This window comes from Quercus lobata, chromosome 10 (genome assembly GCF_001633185.2).
Source record: "Quercus lobata isolate SW786 chromosome 10, ValleyOak3.0 Primary Assembly, whole genome shotgun sequence".
NCBI lineage: Eukaryota > Viridiplantae > Streptophyta > Magnoliopsida > Fagales > Fagaceae > Quercus > Quercus lobata.
In genome coordinates, this window is record NC_044913.1 from 64,907,825 (window position 1) to 64,929,516 (window position 21,692).

General features: G+C 34.3%; 1 protein-coding gene and 1 long non-coding RNA gene across 5 annotated transcripts; one reads left to right on the plus strand and one right to left on the minus strand.

Annotated features, from left to right (window-relative positions):
* Positions 1–6,387: 6,387 nt before the first annotated feature.
* Positions 6,388–8,557, plus strand: LOC115966046. Of its 2 annotated transcripts, XR_004086295.1 has the most exons (3): positions 6,388–6,653; positions 6,797–6,999; positions 7,511–8,557. It is a non-coding gene; the product is annotated as an uncharacterized LOC115966046 (long non-coding RNA). The 2 variants fall into 2 exon arrangements; XR_004086294.1 differs by lacking the exon at positions 6,388–6,653 and having other exon boundaries at positions 6,660–6,999.
* Positions 8,558–11,475: 2,918 nt separating this feature from the next.
* Positions 11,476–18,508, minus strand: LOC115963284 (ankyrin repeat protein SKIP35-like). Of its 3 annotated transcripts, XM_031082237.1 has the most exons (5): positions 18,412–18,508; positions 17,963–18,138; positions 16,790–17,445; positions 13,972–14,404; positions 11,476–12,596 (listed from the first exon to the last, which is right to left on the minus strand). In XM_031082237.1, the coding sequence occupies exons 3-5, from the start codon at positions 17,398–17,400 to the stop codon at positions 11,790–11,792; spliced, it is 1,851 nt and encodes a 616-aa protein (XP_030938097.1). In that variant the 5' UTR covers positions 17,401–17,445; positions 17,963–18,138; positions 18,412–18,508; the 3' UTR covers positions 11,476–11,789. The 3 variants fall into 3 exon arrangements, with proteins under 3 accessions (XP_030938097.1, XP_030938095.1, XP_030938096.1); XM_031082235.1 differs by having other exon boundaries at positions 16,790–18,138; XM_031082236.1 differs by lacking the exon at positions 18,412–18,508 and having other exon boundaries at positions 16,790–18,318.
* Between the last annotated feature and the right edge of the window lie 3,184 nt (positions 18,509–21,692).

The following is a 21,692-nucleotide window of genomic DNA, read 5'->3' on the forward strand; positions in this document are numbered from 1 at the left end:
GTCAGACTATTGATGAAGTTGCAATAAAGTATTGTGATTACAATCAGATTTAGAATTTGGTCGATTGAGATTAGGCTGAAGTATGGAAATCTCATTCTCTCCAAAGAGATTCAACAAAACTTTTCTTTAGACTTGTCTTCTCTAATATGTAACAACAGTCCAACCATTTGTTTATATGACTTGGACCAACTCTAACTCTATAAAAGTAGTTGAGCCCAAAGTTCTCTCGGAAAATAACTTTCATTGATTTTTTATTTTTATTTTTTTGATAACCAACTTTCTTTGATTTGAAATCTTTTGAGTGTTTGAATATTATATTATAAAGTATAAACATGAAAATATTGGTGGTTCCACTCACCGTTAAACACCACTCACAAAAAGAAAAAGAAAAAAAGAAAAAAAAAAATGAATGAAAAAGATAAAATGAAAGAGAAAACTTGTTTTTCCATTAAAAAAAAAAAGGAGAAAAAGAGAAAACTTTTTTCCTTTTATTTCTTTATTTATTTATTTCATTTGGTTTGCAAGTGATCATACGTGGGGCTTTATGTACAATCAAACTGTTATACAAAATAACTCAATTTTTTGTTAGTTACACGTAAGTTAATTTTTATTAACTCTACCTACTAATAAGTTTTATATTTAATTAAAAGCGTGTTTTAATGTAAGAGTATAAATTGTAATGAATATAATAAATAAATAAATATATATATATACAATAGATTTTTAATATAATTAAAATTTATTAAGAGTATAAATTTTTTTTTTTTGAGAAACTATTAAGAGTATAAATTGATGCTCATAGTTTGAGATTATTTTTATTTTAGTCTCTTAAGTTTAAAATTTTCATTTTAGTCCACTAATAAGTTTGACTTTGTTTTCAAATGGTCATTCTATTCATCTCTGTAACTAATCTAATCGCTAAGCAAAAAAAAATTCATTTTGTTGGTATTTAATACACAATTTTAAAATCAAACTTGATAAATTAAAAGGCAAAATCTCAAATCAGAGACTAGAATAAAGACAGTCAAATGGACCAATGGTGTCATTGAGCCTAAAATTATTTAAGATATTGTGCTATGTTGGAGGCAACTATAGATATGTGGGACATGACCATTACTGACAGCCAGAAGCTGTATTTTTTTTATGAATCAATTTCCTGGAACCATCGAGTGAAGTACCAAGAAATTACAAACAAATGAATCATATTACCTTAAACCTTGCCTTCTCCATATTTAAATCATCAATTCTGCAAACAATTTAAAATTTCACCTAGACTAACATTTGTCATTATGTTCTCATTGTGATCCAGTAAGTTTAATTATGATATGAATAATAAGGTGGTTAGAGGGGGGGCATCAAATCTTATGATCACTAATCTCTCCCCTGATTCCTGATCGCAAAATATGATTAGAAAATTGAACTGGTTGGCATGAATTTGATAAAAATATGGATCCATGTCACTGTCATGAGGGTACAAGGGAACCATGTGCACCTCACGTGCTTCAAAAGGCCATGCTTGGGACAAGCCATCTTCCCCATACAGCAACATGGCCCATCAGCCTGGGTCCTGGTATGGTTTCACCTGCAGGCAAGCCCAGGCAAAATCATATATATATATATATATATATATATATAATAAAAAGATAATGCGAAACCAACTTACATTGAATAAGGATTTCTTTTACCAAAAAATAAAAATAATAATAAGGATTTCAATTTTCTTAACATATCTTTTGCATCTATCACATACGATTGTCTTTACTCACCTAGTATATAATTCTGTATTATTAAAGAAGGTTGTTTTTGGGGTAGGGTAATTTGGATTCATTAAAAGAAAATTAAATCAAATATAGCAACAATTTTTTTTTTTTTGACATAATCTAATATAGTAAGATTTTTCAACCACTGAATATTTCTCGTATGGTCAAGATTGATTATTATTAATACCGAGGAGCCGAATCTAGAAAACATGAACAAAATATGTGGTAAATTGAAATTTCCATGCTTCTTGTTGGGTATCCAATGTGAATGAGTTGCTTGTTCTAACTTCTAACTCGTGACCCGTTGAAGCTAAAGGTTAAAAGCCTTTCATGACTTAGAATACACCAAGTTATTCTAATCAATACAAAAATTAGTAATGTAGGCGGAATTGATTACTTCTTTTGGTGCCAAGAGTTGATTACTTATAACACATAGATCAGTTATATTTGGTTGTTTACCAAACTGCTCAAACTGTACAACCAGACCTAAGCTAGCCAAAACTGCCCTTAAAATAGAGTTACTATACTACACAGTGTGATGCAGTGTGTGATTCTATGTTAAGAAAACCGTATAAAATTGCACCGCATTGCATGCGCACACGCACACACATGTATATATACTATTATAAAAGAAGAGTCATTTCACACTTAAAAACTTGTTGCTTTACTATTAATCAGTCCAAAATAAACAAAGGAAAAACCAGTTTTGGGTTGGGTCAGTTTAGCCCAAAATTTTGAAAATTTTCCTAGTCCAAAACTAATATACCGCACATGTAATTGTAAAATTGAGGTGCGGTGTAACTATGGTTGTGGCCAAACTGCATAGTGCTCTACAATGATAAAAATGGACCAAAATCACACCACGGACCCTTTTTTTTTCATCAAAAAAATAACTGTAGTTTTATACAATAAATAAAATGATTAGAATAAATTAATAAAAATAAGCTAATTAAAACACACACCGAGTGTTGGGTGATTTATATCGCAACAAGGGAGGTGAATATTGGTATTATTAGGAATACTAGTTTTTGTCAATTGGTGTAGAGTTGGCCCATACCTAGCAGCCAAGCTGCACTTTTCTAAACACCCCTTAATTTGAGACTGCACCTTTTGGAAGCAGTCAATGGATATCCATTTTTTTTCTGACAAAATATATTGAAGGTTGTGGAATATAGTGGCTAGTGGGAGAGGTGTCGTGTAATTCGAAGAGGAGTGGTTCCAAAACCTATGCCAAATTTGACATCATGTGTGATATTATGGGACAAAAGTAATTCTATTTTATTTATATGCCAAAAGCCAAAGATCAAGCTGTCTTTAGAAATACTATAATATAAGGTATTACTAGCTATTCTAAGTGATGGGGGGTTAGGTTAATGTTATAGTAATTATTATTTAGCTCCAATAATCATTCCATTTAAATGAGTAATGAGACAAATGTATCTTCGAAAGGTCCTTCCTTTTTCTGGCATTTCTTTCTTTCTTTCTTCAAAACTTTGTATAATTAAGAAATCCTCAAAATCTCAGCCCACAACATCAACTTGTGTTGTGTCTTGAAATCTTCTTGTCAACATGTTGGAACAATTCTTGGCAGAAGAATGAACCTGATCTATCCACATTTTTTGATTCACGAACCAGTCAAAATGCTGAATTTTATTTGCCTGACTACTGAGTACTGACTGGTACAGTTTCATGAATTTCATATTAAGATGAAGACCAGTCGTGTCACGTGTGGATGGAATATGGAGCATTTGAAAGTGCAGTGTACATAGTTTGAATTTCAAAGATTATAATAGGAATTGTGTATGTACGAGGAGGAGGATGGAATTACAAAGTTGCATTTGCATACCACAAGAAGATGCAATGTACTGCACTAAGAGGTCCACTTCACACATGCCTATGGCCTATGGTACGGATCTGCTTGTGCCCTGTCACATAATCTATTCTATTTAACTTTTTTTTTTCTTTTTAAAGTAACGTCGGATACAATATATTTCATAATTATTGATATGATTTGTTATAATTAAAATAATATTATTTGTTAACCAAAAAAAAATTATTATTATTTTTATTGGATCCATAATTTATATTACTTTTATTATGCATCAATTTCAGTAAAATTGTTGAGCCCCTCAAACTTATTGTTTTTGCACTGTATGTATAAATTTATTTGTGCACAGTAGGTGTTTTTTTTAAAGAACCACCACTACCACTAGGCGTTATTTCTTTATTTATTTCCCTCTCAAAAAAGTAGAATTTGAATTATATATTTCATCCCATAAATCTAATGTCTTGCATTACCGTTGTTTTGACTTCTCATTTTTCCAGAGAAAAAAATAATAATTCAGTCAGCCTATGATTTTGTTTAAAAAGAAAAAAAAAATTAATAGACAAATGCAAATGCAATATGCTTATCTTTTTATGCCGACTTTTTTTTTTTTTTTATCAGTTTATGCCGACTTTTTAAAACAAAAAGATGCTTTGCTTCTAAAAATAGATGTCCTTGGAATTAACGGAGACAATAGCCCCTTGACCCTTTCCTTAATTGCTTAATTTTCTTTTTCTTTTTTTTTTTTATTATTGCATTTTCTCTGTAACCTGAAAGATCAAGATCTTCAAGAGTTTTTTTTTTTGGAAGTCTATCGCATGGAATTCTTTAAACGCAATTGTAGAAAACTGACACTTTTTAACGTTAAACTTTGGGTTTATCTGGTTTTCACGTGAAATTCCACTTTTTTTTTTAATAGAATAATTAAGCTTTACTCAAAAAAGAAAACAAAACAAATATTTATTAGTGCTCATAAGCCACAAGTTCAAAAAGAGCTGAGTCTATAAATGAACTAAATTGTTTATGAACAACTAAAAGCTAACTTCGGAAAAAAATCGTGTTTATATTTGTTTGTTTAGCAAACAAGTCAAGTTTGAGCTTAAACTTAAGCTTTACTATTAATCAAGCTAAGTTTAAACATAATACTATTTTTGTGAACAAACTTGTGAATATAAGGCTTGATTAAACTTTTAAAAAAAAATTATGAATAAGGCTTGATTAAACCATATATGTATATATATAATATTATATTTTTATTTGTATAATTGGTTAAAAAAAAAAATACTTATATAGACTTGAGATTTGATTTTGTAAGTTTGTAAATAAACTTATATGATATTAAATTATTATTTATAATTTATTGAAAATACAAAATATCCATTCGTAAAAAAAAAAAAATTATAAATTTATGAAGGGAGTAAATAATTTTACTATATAATGATAAAAAAAAAGTTAATTAAATAGTACATGATTATGAATAACCTCAAGCTTGTTTGGCAAAAAAAATTAAACATATAAATTAGTAACGAAGTATTTTTTAATAAATAAGCAATTAATAAAGCGCATTGTGATGTAAATTAGTTCTACAACAACATATTTGACTTTAGTTTGGTTGCACACGTTTTGTGAGTTTTTAACCTTTTGCACCTAATTTGTGTAGATCCAAAAGTTACTTGCTTTTTAAAGCCAAGTTTTGCTATTTTCAAACCTAATTTTCATTCAAGTTTTAGAAAATAAATCACCTAATGAATACAAGAACTAGCTAATTTTTACACATTTTCGACAAATAAGGCAACCCAATAAAAGCAGCAAATTATAGGTCCAAAGTCCAAACACCAAAACCAGAAGACAATGTCTATTTGCCTAACTAACAACTATAGAACAAACGTTGCACAACCATCAATCAATAGATACAAGTTTTGAATACCAAACCAAAGGACAATACAAACTGCTTGGACCACTACTATGGTTCAACTCAAGTAGCTGGACCATGTTAAATTATTAAAGACATTGAACATCCACTGATTTCCTTCTAAAATTATTAAAAACATTATATAGAACATTTTCAAATATGGTAAGCCTTTTAATTATAATAATTACATTCTTCAAGGATTCAAAATTTAGTACAACCAAGTAATGCCTAGAAATTTCATTTCAATGCATAGTAAATAGAATTATTATTATTTTAATAGATGAAGCCAAATTCTCCAAAAGAAATTTGAAGCCTAAATGAGTGTTTGGATAGCATTTTGTGTCCACGTTTTGCGTGTTTGGCTAAAAATTACTTGGGTCCCATTTTACTGAGTACAAACCCCACAAAAAAATGAAAAACACAGATAAATTATTTTGTACTATTCACGTTACTATTTAGTTGAAATTACAGGACTTTCAGCCCAAAAAATCAGCTAACTTATAAATTATTTTGTTACAGTACTTTCAGCAATAAATTTTTAGTTTTCAGCAAAATAAATAGTATCTAACCAAACCTAAATGAAGTAGTAAATACGCATTGAGACCTTAAATGGATGAGATAGAGACTTTGAACCTCAAACTCTAGAGAGTGTTTTGGGCAAAAATAAATGGTTTTAAAAAAAGTAATAAAATTGATGCATGAAGTCAAGGTTGACAGGGGACATGAAGTTATTCGAAAACAAGGTGGGAAACAATATGGACCCATTGCAAAAATGATGTGGTGACATTGAATGGAATGATTTCATATTTGAATAAAAACTTTGGTTTGGGCCCCTTTAATGTGAATGACAAGCATAATAAAGTTGATGCTGGTGTTAGGCTTTTCTAGAGGGACACACAATTTCTAGAGAGAGATAATTTTAAGAGAGGGAAAAGAAGTCTAGGGGTGAAGAACCTTGGGAGACACACTGCCCTCAGTTTCCAAAACCAGCAACTTGCATGTCAGCAACCCCACTTGAATTTGGAATTCACTGAACCCAACCCAACCTCTACTCTCTCTCTCTCTCTCTGCTTAATAATAACAATAGTAATGATAATTATTCAAATACAGTGTAACAACCCAAGACACATCAAAATTCATCTTTTTTCAAAAGGAGGTACAATTCTCTCTCACCATCCTCATTGTTCCTTATAACTTGCATCTCCATTTCAAAGATAGCATCAAACCCAATTCTCCTTTTTTAAAATTTATTTATATGTTATGCTAGATAATGATAAATTTACAGTCTTTTTGCTCTAGGCTTTTGAATATATAAGAGATCTCTGAGGGGAAGAGTTTGGGAGGGGGGGTTGAAATTTAGGGGCTGAGATGCAAAAAGTGGACAGGGGGGCTTCTCTATCTTGTTGTCTAATTTGGAAATTTTCTTACCATCACCACCACTACCACCACCACCAACAACAACAACAACATCAAAGGTTTCACCAGCTCTTTCAACATCACAGGTGTCAACCTATGCTTCTCTTTTGGGCTTCCTATGAATTCTGACCTTGCTTGATCTCTTGCTATTTTGCTTGTCATCCCCTCACCAAAAGCTAAATTTCATTTCTGGGTTTTCTTCTTATTCCTTTTTGCCTTAATTGTCCTAAGGCTTACATGGGAGTCGGTCAAATCCAAATCTTGGAGAAACCCTTCTTTTAGTTTCTATAAAATCGAATTTTCTTTAATCAAAGCTTCCTCTTTTGGTTCTAATATGAGTTCAGAAGTTTGAATCTTTGTAGTATGTATATGGCGTTTGTGGCTTCTTGATTTGATTGTCGTCTATGCATATTGTGTTTATAATTTGAGATCAATAACTTTGAATCTATATAATTTCTTTGTTTTTCAATATTGTGCTCTAAGTCTAAACCTGTATGCGTTTGTAGCTTTATTTGACTCTTTCTTTGGTGGAATTAATTGAAATTTCTTGTGGCTGATTGAATTTTTTCTTTTTTCCATGATTTTTCCTTAACCCAGCTGGCTAATTGGGGACGACGTCTCATGGTTTGTGCATTGAAGTGAAGTTGTAATTCTTGTGGTACAGACAGATACTTGTGGTATTAATTAGAATTTGAAGATGATTGCAACAGCTTTTTCTTAGACATAGTTTGAATTTGAGGTCCAATTTGCATTTTTAGTTAGTGAAGCTTGTAAGTCTTGAACTTGGAATCAAAGCAGCATTAGTATCTATAGAAGGAAAACAAACTACATTGTGTTGTTGAAGTGGAAGGATTACAATCTCAGCAGATTCTGTGAGTTCCTAGATTAGATTTGCATATATATTGAAGCTAAAAATATTTCCTATTGCACGTGTGCACCAGCACAATAACTAGTTTTGCGTGTTTTTGAGTTTTGAGGTTCTTGAAGTTTGGACATTGCCCGAGAGAGGTGTCACTAAATTGAAACCTTAGCAAATCTCAACAAATTGCAATCTGCATTGGTTCAATCTGATCTGGGGTGCTGGGAATTGGGGCGGTTTGGTGACTTTTAAATGAATTTTGAACTTCCTGTGGTGAATCGAAGATTGTCGAAAGGTTTGATTTATTTGCAAGATCATTCTACAAGTTGCAGCATTATGGATGTGAGAACAAGAAAGGTTTCTGCTACTCCTCTGGTTGAAGGAAAGAAAGTAGAATATCATCAAAATCATCATCAAGGAAAGAATATTGAATTCCAACGCACTCTTTCACACGGTAAAGGAAGCAGCAGAAGATTGTTGCCGGCAAATTATTTCAGCTTGGAGTCATTGCTTTTACTAGTTTGCCTAACAGTGTCTTTGCTGATCCTTCCTTTGATACTTCCACCATTGCCTCCACCACCTTTCATGTTGCTGCTGCTTCCTATTGGGATTCTAGCAGTGCTGATGGTTTTAGCTTTCATGCCTTCTAATGTGAGGGATATAACTTATACTTATGTGTAAATGCTGTTATAAACATGCACATCGCACCTCTTTCTTCTTACAAATTTTGTAATTCTCTTAATGTTCAAAAGAAAAAGATAAACAGTTCTTTCATTTCTTATTCATTGTTTTCTTTCCAACACAACATCCCCTTCTCTGAATATCATTACGTTTTTTTTTTTTTTTCTGGTTGATATTGCTTCAATTTCAAGGTATCTTTCCATCATGGATGCTTTATTGAAACGGTTGTTTTTGTGAGAATTTACCCCAATTGACAGACTAAATATGCATTTCTTAAAGAGATTGTGGACTTATGATACACACGGTTGTATTGATTTTTGTTCATGTTCATTCACTTGCGAGGAACAACTTGGCCTAATTTTTTTTTTTTTTTTTTTTTTTTTGGTTGATAAGTACCATTTGGCCTAATTATTATGTGGCTAAACAAGTTGTATCCGCAGTTCGGTAGACTATTTGGCTCCTATGAGTCGTTCCTACCTAAAAGTCTTTTGTCTCAACTTACTGTTTATGCATAAAGAGGAGAATTATACTATTAACTTAAAAGAGAAATTCTCCACACACGGTTAATAAGTACAGATCAAGTAAACCATTTTTTTATTGATGGAATGACATACATTATATTCAGAATTTAGTTAAAACAGAGTACATAACGGGCACACGCGTGCACAATTGGGCTAGGACATTCCTCTAGCCAAGCATGAAAGTCGTCAACATGTAAAGCATGCTGAGCCAAGAACTGTGCAGGGACATTTCCCTGCCTTTTAACATTTGAAATATCAAAAGATCTGAAAGTTTGGAGCTGAACAAGAATTCCATGGACAATATTCTGGATGGATGAGGAAGCCACAACTAAGCCTTGGATCGCCTTGCAAATGTTTATAGAGTCACCCTCGAAGACTACCTCTTGAACACCAACATCAGCTCATGGAGTCCAAGAAAGGCTAATATTCAAAAGAAAAGAAATGTAGTGTAAGGACCATATAGTCATATACGACTTCTCGTTCCTGCTGAGAAGCATCCATACCGCCCAAATGCCTTACACAAAAGTTGGCTTCTCGTCACGACTCACGAGCTGGAAATGAACCGAGTTATTCATAAACAGCTCGTATTTGCTTGATAAAAAGTTTGTTCATGTTTTGTTTATAAACGAACCAAACTTGAATCTTTAATTTTAGTCTCATTTAATAAAAGAGTCGAACCCAAGCAAAAAAAAAAATATTTTTATGAATATGCTCATGAACAATATGGCTTTAAAAAATAAAAAATAAAAAAAATAAAAACCAAGCTGGGGTTGGCTTTTGAGCTTGACAGTAAGATTGATATGAGCTTGAAAAATAAACTAATATCTTACTAATCCTTTAATTAATTGGGTGTTGGGTTCACATGTCTAAATTAAATAGGATTGATAATGTACTTGTATTGTATCACAAACTCAAAAGCTCAAACCGAGCCAAGTCAAGCTCAAGCTTTTAAATTATTTGACCAGCTCAAGCTCACAAATAGTTTGTAAGCTTGGTTCAAGTTTAAGCCAAGCTTGAAAATTTTATATTTGTAGTTGAGTCGAGCTTAAACATTTAATACTCGACAAAGTTCAACTTGTTTACAGTCCTACAATTGCCAAGTATGTCTAATTTGTATCTTCCATTACTATTACAGTGGAGATTTACAATACATAATAAAAATTTCTAACAATCCATCTACAATTCCACAATAAAGGCATGATTGGTTATTCTGAAGAATATGTTGAAAAATGATAGGTTGAGATGAGAAAGAGATTCTATGATAGACACTTCCATAGGAATGTCAATAGTTTTGGAGGACTTATTTTTTTTTAATTTATTATTTTTAAAGATACAATCTTTTTTCTTTTTTTCTTTTTTTGAGAAAACTTTTAAAGATGCAATCATACAATTATTTTAGTCCTCAATTATAAGTTATCTCAAAGAAGCATAAGAATAACTTTAATTAAGTTCAACAGGGATAACATTTTTCATGAGAACAAATGCTTTAGTTGATTAGGGAATTGGTAACCTCTACTCTAATTAATCTCCCTATCACCTATTTTTGCTTTTACAGGGGAGAGGTACCAAATGGTTAGGGCCACATGGGTCGGTCATGAATATGCTAAAAGTGACATCATAGTATGACGCATAAGAATCATATTCCACATGACACAGATATTCCTATATACCCAAAATGTAATTTGGGTCAGTTGCATTGCATGCATTGTTGTGTTGACTGAAAGTTAAAGGGTAATTCTAACCTCATATCATAATGGTGGAGGACTGGTCTCCTTTTCAGGAAAGGTAAGGCACGCCAAAAGCCTTTCTTTTTTTCATTAGGATAAACTCATTTAAAAGCTGGGAGGTAATCTGTCTTTCCCAATCATAAAAATATATATATTTTTGAAAAAGCTAATAATATATAGTGCAAGTTTCGTAGCAACTACCAAACGAATGGGTCCAGTTAACTACAATTTCATAGATCTCCCATCTGCTTCATTTATGGCTATGATTCTCACCCCCCACGGCCACGGTCAAATACCCATGTGAAAAATCATTATCTTCTTTCTTTTGTATAGTCTCTACATTTTTAGGTGTTGGATTCATTTGTAAGACACTACATATAAGTTTCACCTTGAGAAAAAGTATCTCATGAGACAAAAGTTTCTCCTTGAGAGAGAGTATCTTGTGAAAAATGCTCATACAATGTCCCTCTCACATTTGGCATGTGGAGTGTACATGTTGTAGTTGAATGCCAATATTAAGTTTCTCCTTGAGAGAGAGTATCTTGTGAAAAATGCTCATACAATGTCCCTCTCACATTTGGCATGTGGAGTGTACATGTTGTAGTTGAATGCCAATATTATTATCCCATCTCATAAGATAATTTTTCTTTTTCCACTCCCTCGGATGATTTCAAAATTTTTAAGTTGCAGAAATCGGACAGTAGAGAAGACAAACAAAATGAAAGATTGGAGGAATTGAAAACAAGAGGGGTGAGGGAGGGCACAGGAAGTCTATACTAGCCAATATACACACACACCCATCATATTTCAACCCATTTGATAGTAGTTGCACACTTTGTCTTACACGATAGAACAACTTGGACTATCGATATAAAGATGGTAGGAGCTATATAGAAAATGTGCAGGGAGACCTATAATATGAGCCAACAACAAATGATGGAAAGAAAATTTGACAAACTTCGATAGCTTCATCGCCTGATCCCCAGCTAAAATGTTATATTATTATTATCTATGGCACATATAGGTTGGTGACCAAAAAAAAAGAGGAGGAAGCAAAAATCCAAAAGACAAAAGAGGGCAAAAGCTTGCTAGGCAATGCTGGAGGTATGAACCAAAAATGGAGGAAGATGATGCTCCAAAACAGCCAGGAGTTCTCTGCCTTGGTTCACCTCTTCTAAGACCCCACCTCCCAGCCTACTCACTGCTTCAACAAGTTGACCTCTTAGCCTTTGGGATAACAAACACCCACCTGCCTTAATACATTCTCTATACAATGGCAGGTAAGCAATTGCCAATCTCAGAGGCCCTGGAAGATCTCTTAAGCAAATAGGAGATCCACCCCACTTCAAAATCCTTACAATGTTCATGTAATGTTCTTGTCCTTGCCTAAGTCCATCAAAGAAAGCCGACTCCGACCAATGCTCTCGAAGAAAAGATCTTAACTCGGGGGCTACAGCCTCGTCATCAGACCTAGCAATACTGTCCGCGACAGAATAAGTAGCTGCTGGATCACCTAAGAAGTCAGAACGGAGGAGAAATGCTACACCATCAAGGGACCCTCCGCTTCTTTCGCCAGCAGCCTTGAGAATCTCAATGCTGAGTGCTGCAAGGACGTGTTGAGGAACATGTGGGAGAAGGTAGGCAGCAATATCTACTTGGCTGCTTGATGTGGCAGCTGTGAGGGCAAGACATAGCTCCATGTCCCGGCAACCCCTTTTCACAAACCACTCAACAACCTGCATACAACCTCTCTCGGCAGCTCTCATCAAAGGGCCCAAAAAAGCAATGGCATTACCCTCTTCCACCAGGCATTCCATTGTGCCAATCTTGCAGTAGTGGGAAGCAAATCCCAAAGCGAGGTCAACATCAACATCCAAGCTGTTTCTTTGAGCAATCTACAGATAAATATCCCAGATTGACAAACAAAAATGAGAACTATGTCAGACAAGCGAACTATTATATCACAAACAGAACATATAGAGAAAACATACATAAATGATACATAATTTAGTGGATTTGAAGTATTGAAGGGTAAATTCCATGATCAAAGCTTTTCTCAGTATGCATATGTGTGGTCATGGACACAGGTATATAAAAAATATCCTGTTCAAGTAAATAAAAAAAGGTCAAGGACACCATTCAATACCTGAGACAGGTATTGCTTCCAAGAAATAAATAATAAGGGTCTTGTACAAAAATATTTTTAATTAAAAGGGCATTTTTAAGATTGTGAATCACAAGCTAGATGGAGGAGATAACATGATTGTTAATTCAATAATCAAAGTAAAGATTAGAAAATGGAGAACACAAGCCAAGTTCTGCCACAGTAACAGTCTTAAACTCAGCACTACATATTGTAATGTTAATGAACTCAGTCTGCACTTAATAGTTTCGTTAAGTAATAGGGATGACAAGATCTAACACAATAGCTACAAAAACACATCTTGGATAGCCTACACAATCCAATAAACCCTTCACAACTGGAAAGCAGAGCCATATCTTTTATAAAAAGCAGGGCAGGATAATATAAATCCATAAGAAGCTCAAGAGGCCACTGTACTTTTTGATTTGTCACTGCTTTTACATTCCTGGTAATCAACAAAAGGCTTCATCTGCAAAAAATGTGAGATATCTTATCTTTCTCATGGTTATCTATGGTTTCACCATAAGAAGTCAAGTCCATCTACAGCTCTCCATTTGAGGTAATCATGTCCATCTTGACACTGTATAACGAGGGTTGAAATGCTACCAAATAGGTATTGCAGTTGACAGGTTGGGTGTTATTGCATAATGACTTCCAACATGTTCCTCCCATATCTTTCCTTAACCCATCCTTGCTGATAGTTTCTTATAATTTGTGTTATTGCAGAATGACTTCCAATATTTTCCTCCCATGGCTTTCCTTAACCCAACCTTATTAATAGTTTTTTTTAACTGACTTTAGATTTGACCTTACCCTCCATGCAGAAAGATCACCACTAATAGAGGATTTTCAACTTGTAGAGACTGAAGCCAAATCAGGAAATCTTGAATTTGAACACTTAATTCTCAAGAAAGGAAGTATCTAAAGATGTTTATAACTACACACTCATGCATATAAAGAACAAAGTGAAGTCATATTCACACAGAAACTGATGAGTTGAACCTAACAAAATACTCCCCCCCACCCCCCACCCCCCCACAAAAAAACACTAAAAAAAAAAAAAACCAGCTAAAGACAGAAAGAAAACTACATATCATCATGAAAAATAAACATGACATTAGCAATACCTGCAATAAAATGCGCACTAGTTCTGTACTACCAAAACGAGAGGCTTCAAGGAAACACTGATTGACATTGTCTGCACCCCCCTCAACCAACATACCCAGCAATCCTTGGATTGCAGTTGCTGATATCCCAGATGCCCAACCAGGGTCAAATGAGCTAGAGAAAAGAGTAAGAGGAAAGCAAGCTGCATCAAAAGCCTCCGTGAAATCCTTCCCTGTAAGATGATTGCCAGCAAGATCTAAGAAAATCTTGAATGCAGATAACTGGAGTTGGATCTCAACGGCTGAGCTGTGGCTCACTCTATCCTTATTACCCTGGCAACGAGAATGGAAGCCTATACATTTCAGAGCCCATTCAGTGAACTTTTGAACCTTGGCACCAGCTTCTGCCTTCAAGACCTCATCTCCATTACACTCCTGAAGACGCTCATGCAACCTGATTGAAAACAAAATATGAAACATTATGACATGTCAATGGCATGCTATACATATCTGCAAGAAAATCAGCACAACCAGTGACCATTATCTGTCTCTTGAACTATAGAACGAAAGGAGTGGGACTATTCTGTTGCATAGCAAAAAACTTACTAAAGTCCAGGTCCTCTCGCTGACCAAATCTTTTAACAAAGAGTAACAGAGGTGCTGCTAATCAGTAAAGATCATGGCAAGGTTGTCAGCACATATGTTTGCATAAAGTATATTAACCCCTTCTCAAAAGTTGGAAATAGATAATAGCTTTGGTATAATAAATGCCAACTTACACCAATCTGAGGTGGAATTTTACTCAAAGTTGTAATTCAAGGATTCTCAATATTGATTTTCCTTTTGGTTAACAAAAAAGGTCAATTCACAAATTATATGGAAAACTATCCACACTGTTAAGCAGATGTCCGAAGCCAAAGATGCTACACACACTGTTCTTTTATGGAAGCACATGAGAGTGGCAACATGTCTTACGCGTGGCAGAGTATTCTTGCAGCTAGGCCTGTTCTACAAGAAGGAAGCATATGGCAAGTGGGTGATGGACCTAACATTAATATTGTGAGAGATAAGAAGCTGCCCAGGTCGTCAACTATTAAGGCTTTATTCCCACCTACTAGTGGCACAGTGAGGAGAGTATGTAACCTTCGACTCCCAGAGACATGGTGGTGGAATGTAGCATTGGTGAAGCAATTATTTAGATCTGAATATGCTGATACTATCCTCACAATTCCATTAAGACGGTAAACTCTTTTGAATGCACACAAGGACAGGGTTACTCAGTCAAAAGTGCAAACCATGTAGTACGACAAATGCTAGGAGAGAAGAATGACGCTAAGAACTCATCTGGTAGTGGGGATCTGATTATATGAAAGAATCTGTGGAGTTTAAATGTCCCAAACAAGGTTAAAATTTTTGGGTAAAGGGCATGAAGCAACATTCTCTCATCCAAGGATAACCTGGCAAAACGGAAGATGATCCAAGACACAACTTGTGACCTGTGCAAACAAGAGATGGAGATGGCTGTCTATACACTGTGGCGGTGTCCAGCTGAAAGGGCCATATGGATGGCAAGCAAAGCAAAAATGCAGAAAATGGCTAGGGGGTATGCTTCCTTCAAAGAGCTGGTTTGGGACCCGTTGGATTGCTTGGACCACTCAATATTGGAAAATGTCTTCATGCATGTATGGTTGGTTTGGCATAATAGAAGTGGCTTTATCCAAGAAGGGCAAATTCAAGACCCCACTAAGCTAGTAAATAAGGCAGTGGCTTATATTATGGAATACCAGGACTGCTGTAGGAAGAAGCATGGGGAGCAAGTGACTCAACCTTCTTGTTGATCACCACCAGAGATGGGGCCACTATAAAGTTTCCTTTGATGGCGCTGTCTTCGCGTGTCAGAAATGGTCAGGCATTGGGAGGCTATAAGAGATGAGCAGAGTAAGTTGTGGGCCTTTGAGTGCGAAGGCCGAAGGGACCACCAGTGTTGGATGGGGAGGAGGCTGAAGCTTTGGCAGTTCACAGAGCGGTGGAGTTTGCGCTGGAAATTGGTATTAGAGATGTTATGCTTGAAGATGATGCCAGCTCACTCTTAGCGGCACTGAAACAAAAAGAGCCCATTATTTCCAAGACAGGTAACATGCTCTACAAAGTGGAGAAGATGGGTATTTTCGCACAAGCATGGTCGACCATGTCAGGCGAGAACGAAACCACGTTGCGCACACCCTTACGAAATTTTCTCACAATGTGGATTCTGAGTTAGGTTGGGTAGAGAAGACCCCACACTTTGTAGGCCATTATGTACAGATGGATGTACTCCCTTCTTAAGTTTAATGAAATCTAGTTATTGACTTGAAAAGAAAAAACTGTTGAATCTACTAATATACTCTAATTTCCTAACTTTTAAATGCATTCAAAACAAACGAGACAAAAAATTCACTAAAAAAATTTCCTCAAAATATTCAAGAAATTGAAATATATCAAATGACCGAGATATTGCTTGCTCTGGTTTTACAAAAAACTAAAGAATCCTTCCATTTGTACAAATAAGACTGCTGAGAAGGGACAACAAGTATCAAACACAAAATGAGTTAAAAGGTAATACTCAGAACATCCTTTTTTTATAATAAGTTAAAATCAGATTACATCAGATAATATAGAATATGAAACCAAATTAAAGCACAATGGTCTTCAACACTAACAGACTAGTAGTCATTCAATGTAGAAGTAACAACAGGATGATCCTTTTTGGTTAAACACTTCTAAATCATTTCAAATGGTTGGTAAATTACACAACTATTGTCTCATCAACAGTATAAGAATATTACGCTTAGACACTTACCTTTGGGCCATAACAGTGACTGTATCTGCAAGACTCATTGTTCGACTTTGGCATGCAGAGACGCACGAAGCAAGAAATGAAGTCCTAAGTGCAGCTCTTGTGAAGTCATAAGCACCATTTGCAATGATATGTTTAATCAATCCTGTTATCCCTTGAAGCTCTTGATGTGTGCTGAGGAACCAGATCGAGTCCAATGTCATGCACAAGGCATCATTAAGAGTTTGAGGATCTGCCAACTCGATCAACTTATCCGCAAGCTCCCAATCATGAGAACTTACTGCAGTCTGAAACAACCGACCCAGCTCGATCCTATCTTGTCTACTGAGCTTCTTCTCATCCCCAAATTTCTCATTCTTTCGATCCTCAGAATCTGTTGCAAACGCCCGAGATTTGAGGTTTTTGACACTGCAACAACAACCAGTGGACAATCTCGAGTCTTTCTTCACAAGGGGTCCTTCTCTACTGAATACAACATTACTTCCCTCACCTTGCTCCAACGTAAAATCCTGAATTTCATTCCTAGGACAATCAATTTCATTCACTTCGGTTTCCATTGCCACAAACATAGGGTCCTCAGAATTATTCTCCGGACTCCCCACTACAGATACCATCTCCTCTTCCAGCCTTTACCTTCAACACAATTCTCTCTACCCTCCCTGATCAATTAAAAAAAAAATCCTAATCAACTCTCCCAATAGCAGTAATCATAAAGGAAAATCCTGAAACAACTAGACTGCAAGAGAAAGAAAAAAAAATTCCCTCAGAATTCCAACTCCATCAAACCAACCCCAAATGGGTTCATCACAAAACTGAAAACCAAAAAATTTCCCCAATTACTCTCTCTCTCTCTCTCTCTCTTCTTCAAACACAGCTACAATTAGCTCCAAATAAACAGAATGATAAGCAAAGTCCCCAATTGGCCAAAAAAAACCCAAAATTGAAAATGACCCAGAACCCAGTGTAATTAAGAAACAATAGCCCACTTACACGAAATGGCAAAAAAAGAAAAAGTGAAATTTGTAAACCAAAAGAGATTGACAGATATGTATATCTTGTTCTTGTTCTTGTTGTTGAGAGACAATCCAACCCAATCCAATCCAATCCAAAATCAGTGATAGATAAGCATCAAATGGATCAAAAGAAACAGACCCATGAAAGAAGTGCAAATCTAACCTTCAATAGTACCATCAGACAAAGAAGGCATGGACATCAGGACCCACAGTTCCAGAAAACCCTAACAAACAAACCCCCTTTTTTTTTTCTTTCTTTTCTCCTCCTCCTTCAACTTCAACTTCAATTTCAATTTCAATATAAAATCCTTAGGAATTGAGAGAGATCCAGAACCAACCCTATAACACCAAAAACATTTCAGTTGACAGACACAAACATTAACATATAATCAGTTAAACATGTAACCAATTGAACAAAACAAACAAACCAGAAACAATAAGACTCTGTTTGATATAAGGCGAGAAGATTAAGGAAAGAGAAATAACAAAAAATAAAAATAAAAATAAAAAATTTAAAGGCCAAAATAGGAAAAACCAAATGAATACATAAATAGTAAAAGATTTTATGAGAAGAGAGAGAAAGCAAAAGAAATGAATGAATAGACAGCAAACCTGAAAGTGTGAGAGAGAGAGAAACGGGGAATCAAAAACCCTCTGCCTCTGATGGCTTTTGAGATTATTTATTATATTTGTTTATTTTACTAACCCACAGTTCTATCAAAAAAAAAAAAAAGAACTAACCCACAGGGTTTCTGGTATATAAAAAATATATAAAAATAAAAAAGATCTCTCTTACATTAAATTTTCAATAAATTTAGATATTTTAATGGGTATTTTCTGAGTAATGGGTATTTTTATGCCTTTACCGATTATATGGATCTGTGGTATTATTTTTTATCGACTATTTACAATTATATAAGTTAATAAATTATAAAATTTGATATGAAAATAAGTGTGTTGATGAGTTTTATCATATAACTATTTTAGTGAAAGAAAAATGAAAGGTAGTGAATGAGAGATGCTTTTCAGATTTGAGAAAAGAGTTAGTATTTTATAAGTAATTCTTAGGTATTTACAAAGAACGAAGAATAGTATTTCTTCTTTTCACATTAATGATAAGATTTGTCATAAAAATAAAAAGAGAGAGCACTATTTATCCATACACTGTATACACCTAAGAATTTTTTTCTAATTTGTAGTATAAAGTTTGGTTAAACCAAAAATGAGAGGAGTGGCAGGCTAATGGCAACCTCATGAAAATGAGAGTCACCACAAAAGGGAGTTTGATCAATTGGGAGAGAGAATGGGACCCACACATGCAAACAAACCCTCCACTACAATCATTATACATATTCTCTTTCTTAACAGTTTACACACCTTCCATGCCCTCTCTCTCTTTCTTTCATCACTCTTCTTTTGTTTTTGTTTTCGTGTTTGCTTTGGCACCTTTCCTTCTTTCATTTATTGCTTAATGATATAGGCACCTCCTCCTCGCTATTTTTCATATGGGGACAACAAAAATTATGTTTCACAAAGTTAAAAAGACGAAGTTGCCCCCTTCATGATGCTTCTTCTATGTTACCAAGACCAAATGACAAATGGCAGAGAGTGGAAGAATATTTTTGGCGGTTTTAGTGATAGTGAAATGTTTCTGCTGCCTTCAAAATTTTATTGAGAAACAAAATGAAAAAAAATTATAATAATACTAATTAATTTAGAGTGTCGAAAGGCATTAGCTTTTTTTATGATTTCTTTCTTGGATGAATATGAGCACAGACATGGCCTATGGGCCATCTATGTTGCCAAATGGGCCAATTTTGTTTATTCCAATTAAACTTTTGGTGTTGTTGGCCCAGTGGTCATGGTACTTTTGGTGCCCTGGTGGTCCCGGTATTTGAGATTCGAATTTCAACTGGAACTAGATTTCCTATCATTTTTTTTTTTTTAAGTAAATAATAATACTTATTAGAACAAATAAGAAGATAATAATACTAGTATTTTAAACTGGGTTTATAATATATTACATAATAAAAATACAATTATAAAATGGTCTAACATTTGTAGTTATAGACTGAAGTTATAAACAGCGGACACTAAACACACACAACCAATGTAGGATAAACAATTTTTTTTTTAATAAATAATAATATTTATTAGAATACACACGAAAATAGTAATACTGGATATAAGACATTTTAGTCTTAAAAAAACAAATAAAAATGTAAGTATCACACATCCGACTAATAATTAAAAATAATTCAATGTAATAGGAGGAGATCATTTTCCAAATGTTGGGACCATTTTTATTGTCATGACATGCTCCATATTTTGATAAATTAACGATTAGACTTAAGTTCTTTGGGGTAATCAAATTCTGATACTCACACCAATTGGTCATCCAATGGCGAAAACTATTGCTTTTTACCTTCCTTAGGCAATAAAATATAGATGATGATACAATGAAATACATTAGGCTATTGTTTGCAAGCCAAACAAATATATTTAGCAATATTAATAGATTTGTCTAGGGTTGTAAACAAGCCAAGTTTTGTCAAATATTAAATGTTCAAGCTCGGTTTGAGCTTGAATCAAGTCTACAAAGCTTGAGCTTGTTAGATAGTCAAAAAGCTTGAACTCAACTTGGCTTACCTTAATTCATTAGTCAAATTGAGCTTGAACTTAACATCAAGCTCAAACTCAAGTTCAATATAAATATTTTGAGTTCAAGATCTAATACAAGTACATTATCAAGCCCATATTAAGCATAATATCAAGCTCATTTGGTTTAAACATTAAACATGTGGTTCCAACTCCCAATTAATTAAAGGCTTAGTAAGATATTACTTTATTTTTTAAGATCATATCAAACTTATTACCAAGCCCATAAATTAGCCTAAGCTCAACATGTCTTTCATTGAGCCTTATTGTTTCACAAGTCTGTTCATAAACCTTTTTTTTTTTTTTTGTGCTCGGGCTCAACTTGTTTATTAAACAAGCCTAGATTTTTAGGCTTGGCCTTGGCTCATTTATGTTGAGGGTTCTTTTTATGTTTATTGTACCTTAAACATGCATCTTAATGTTATTGGACTTAGTTTAGACTTTTTCTAAGAAGGAAGTTGGGTCTGGTGCTTTCTGAAATGGGTTCTAAAGTACCATTCTGCCGCTGCCAGTTTGTGCGCAAACATTGAGTCCAAAGTCCAAGGGAAGACGCTGCAGAGTGGGCTTATCTTCTATTTCTACAGCAGAAGGAACTTTTCTCCAGTTTCTGCCACAAGATTGACTTTTTTGCTATGCAGTAGAACTTTCTGCTGTGCAGTAAAACCTTCTGTTGTGCAGTAAAGTTTTCTGCTATGTAGTAAAATCTTCTACTGCACAGTAAAGCTTTTTGCTATGCATTAAAAGCTACGCAATAAAGTTGTGGGTTTTTTTTTTTATAGACAGCACACAGGCCCAAGTAGAAGCAGGGATCCTAGGCCTAGTGCTTAAGTTAAAGGGATTGGGTTTGGGTTTGGTTTACCGCAGCTAAATTGAGCTAATTTTGAACCAGGCTATGCACAAAATGTGGGTCCTACAATACATACATACTAACACATACAAGATACATACGTATTGCACAGTAAGGAACAGTAAAAAGTAAAGGAAAAATAGATTAAAACATTAGGGATCCTTAGGATAATAAGAAATGCTTTATTATTTTCTTAAGTTTTTAATACATTATGCTCTCATTACACTAGCATATGTTACAAGGTCCAAATAAGTTCAAAAATCACAAACTTGGATAGCTTTTTAGGCTTTCAAGACCTGTGAAGTTTGAATTCATTTGAATCTAAGTGTATTATTTAGTAACTGTTTTAGGATCTCGGACGGTGTTTTCCCTTTCTTCTTTCTTTTTG